The 2,038-nt window shown below is 64.7% G+C and overlaps 1 protein-coding gene across 1 annotated transcript; it reads right to left on the reverse strand.

The window, feature by feature from the left end:
• Positions 1-658: 658 nt before the first annotated feature.
• CHC_T00005708001 (hypothetical protein) lies at positions 659-1,912 on the reverse strand. The gene has a single exon (XM_005717375.1). The coding sequence runs from the start codon at positions 1,910-1,912 to the stop codon at positions 659-661; it is 1,254 nt and encodes a 417-aa protein (XP_005717432.1).
• Between the last annotated feature and the right edge of the window lie 126 nt (positions 1,913-2,038).

A 2,038-nucleotide genomic window follows, 5' to 3' on the forward strand; every position in this document is an offset into this window, starting at 1 on the left:
GGGGAGGGAGTGTGGAGGAAAGGGGGGGCGGCTATGTAGAATGTGGGTCTGTGGTCGGGGAGGTGTCCCGCGCGCCGCCGGTGACCTGCGGCTCACATGTCGGTGTTGGGGGGCCAATGGGCGCGGCGCACGTGCGAGGTATGATCTCCGGCCGCGGAAATGGCACGCCTCTGATTGGGCGGCGGACACGGTGGCTTGTTCTCGGCATTGCTGGAGCAAGCAAGATGCACGGCACTCGCATGATTACGATCTGCTCTCCACCGGCCCCTCCACCGGCCCCTCCACGCCCATGTCGCCTCCACTCACCAGAGTCGGCACGCGACGCGAGTGCAAAGCGTGACCATGCCAGCGTCGCGCTGCGCGGGTGCGACTGATCTGCCAGAGGCGCAGGGTTGGGATGTGGGTTGACGACCCGGAACCCGACGAGGGGCTTGACGTGAGGCCTTTCCGAGAACACTGCCAAAACAATTTGATGACCGCGAGTTAAATAGTTTTAGCTTGTGCCTCTATTTGCCTCTATTCTATGGCTGTGTGTGTGTGTGTGTGTGTGTGTGTGTGTGTGTGTGTGTGTGTGTGTGTGTGTGTGTGTGTGTGTGTGTGTGTGTGTGTGTGTGTGTGTGTGTGTGTGTGTGTGTGTGTGTGTGTGTGTGTGTGTGTGCTATGCAGGCGCGGCCTCGGGCTCGGGCTGTTCTTCTCCCCTGGAAACGGGTTGTCCGCCTCCCGCGCGTCTTCTGTTGTCCTTTTCGATCATCTGGATGATGCCATTGAGTAGGGCAAACGAGCCGCATATCTGGACTGTTCGCACGCCGACGCCGCGCGGAATGAGACAAGCGAGCGTTGCCTTGACGTAGGGAAGCATCGATTTCGGCAGGGCGTTGGGGATGATTTTTTCGGGCACCGACTTGTCCACAAACATGCGGAACAGCTCCGGGTAGGGCTTGTTAGGGTTCATTAGCTTGTACGTGCTCAAGTTATGAGGGACATGGGAGAAATAGCCTGCGACGACGCCGGCGCTCAGAGAGCCCGCCGTGCCCGCAACGACGGCATTGGCGACGTTGCGGTAGCGCTCCTCAAAAAAGTCGCTCAGCTGGTTGAGGCCGATGCCGAAGATGACCTCTCTTCCCCCCCTCGGCAGCAGGCCCCTCGTGGCGCGATACATGAGGGGCTCCGGGTTGGCATGCCCGACGTTGCACGCCTCGAGCAGGCTGGAGATGGGGGTCATGACGATTCCGGGGGCGACCATATTAGTGACGCGGACGGCGACACGGGTGGGATGGGTGTCCCATTTGTCCGGGTCAATCTCTCGATCGAACAGTGCTCTGAGCCCCTTAAAGCCGGCAATGTAGGCGACGCGGGCCGGAACCTGGACGTGCATGTTGGGAAACAGCGGGGACGAGAGGCCGCTGAGGCGGTGGTTGAGCACGGAGTTGAGGGCGGAGCGGTAGTACGACTCGACGGTGGCTGCGACGCAGACAGCTGCAAAATTGACGTCGTTAGCGCGCTGTGCGAGGAGTGGGGTGCGAAACGAGCTGCCCTTGATGCGGAGGTCCTCGGAGAGGCCCTCGATGACCTGTGTGGCGAGGTGCGGGCGTTCGCGCAGCTGCTGGCGGAAGGTGTGCGTGCTCATGGCGTACGCGGCGCACGTCTGGGTGACGCACTTGGCCGTGGCGTAGATCGGGTCGCCGGCCGTGACGTGCAGGGCGCTGAGCGTGGCGCCGCACGCCTGCGTCTCGACGTAGCGCTCCACGCCGTCGCGGCCGCGGCGCAGGCGGCGCGCGTAGCCGTCCGCCAGCAGCAGCAGCCGGTCCGCCCCCTCGCTCTGCGCGATGATCACGTCCCCGCGCGAGAAGGTCAGCTTGTGCATGTGGCCCGCCAGCGCGCGCAGCTCCGAAGCGGACACGCGCGAAAACATCGGCGCCTGCGATAGCTTGGACGCCGCGTCCGTCACGTCGCCCGCGCTCAGCGGCACCGGCGCGGGGGAGGGCGCGGCGGGCGCGGCGGGCGCGGCGGGAGCGGGCGCGGGCGCGGGCGCGGGCGC

This window comes from Chondrus crispus, genomic scaffold (genome assembly GCF_000350225.1).
Source record: "Chondrus crispus Stackhouse genomic scaffold, scaffold_309, whole genome shotgun sequence".
Taxonomy (NCBI): domain Eukaryota; phylum Rhodophyta; class Florideophyceae; order Gigartinales; family Gigartinaceae; genus Chondrus; species Chondrus crispus.

Excerpts from the sequence above, each read along its gene's own strand:
- CHC_T00005708001 (XM_005717375.1), bottom strand. The coding sequence starts at position 1,912 with ATGTTTTCGCGCGTGTCCGCTTCGGAGCTGCGCGCGCTGGCGGGCCAC.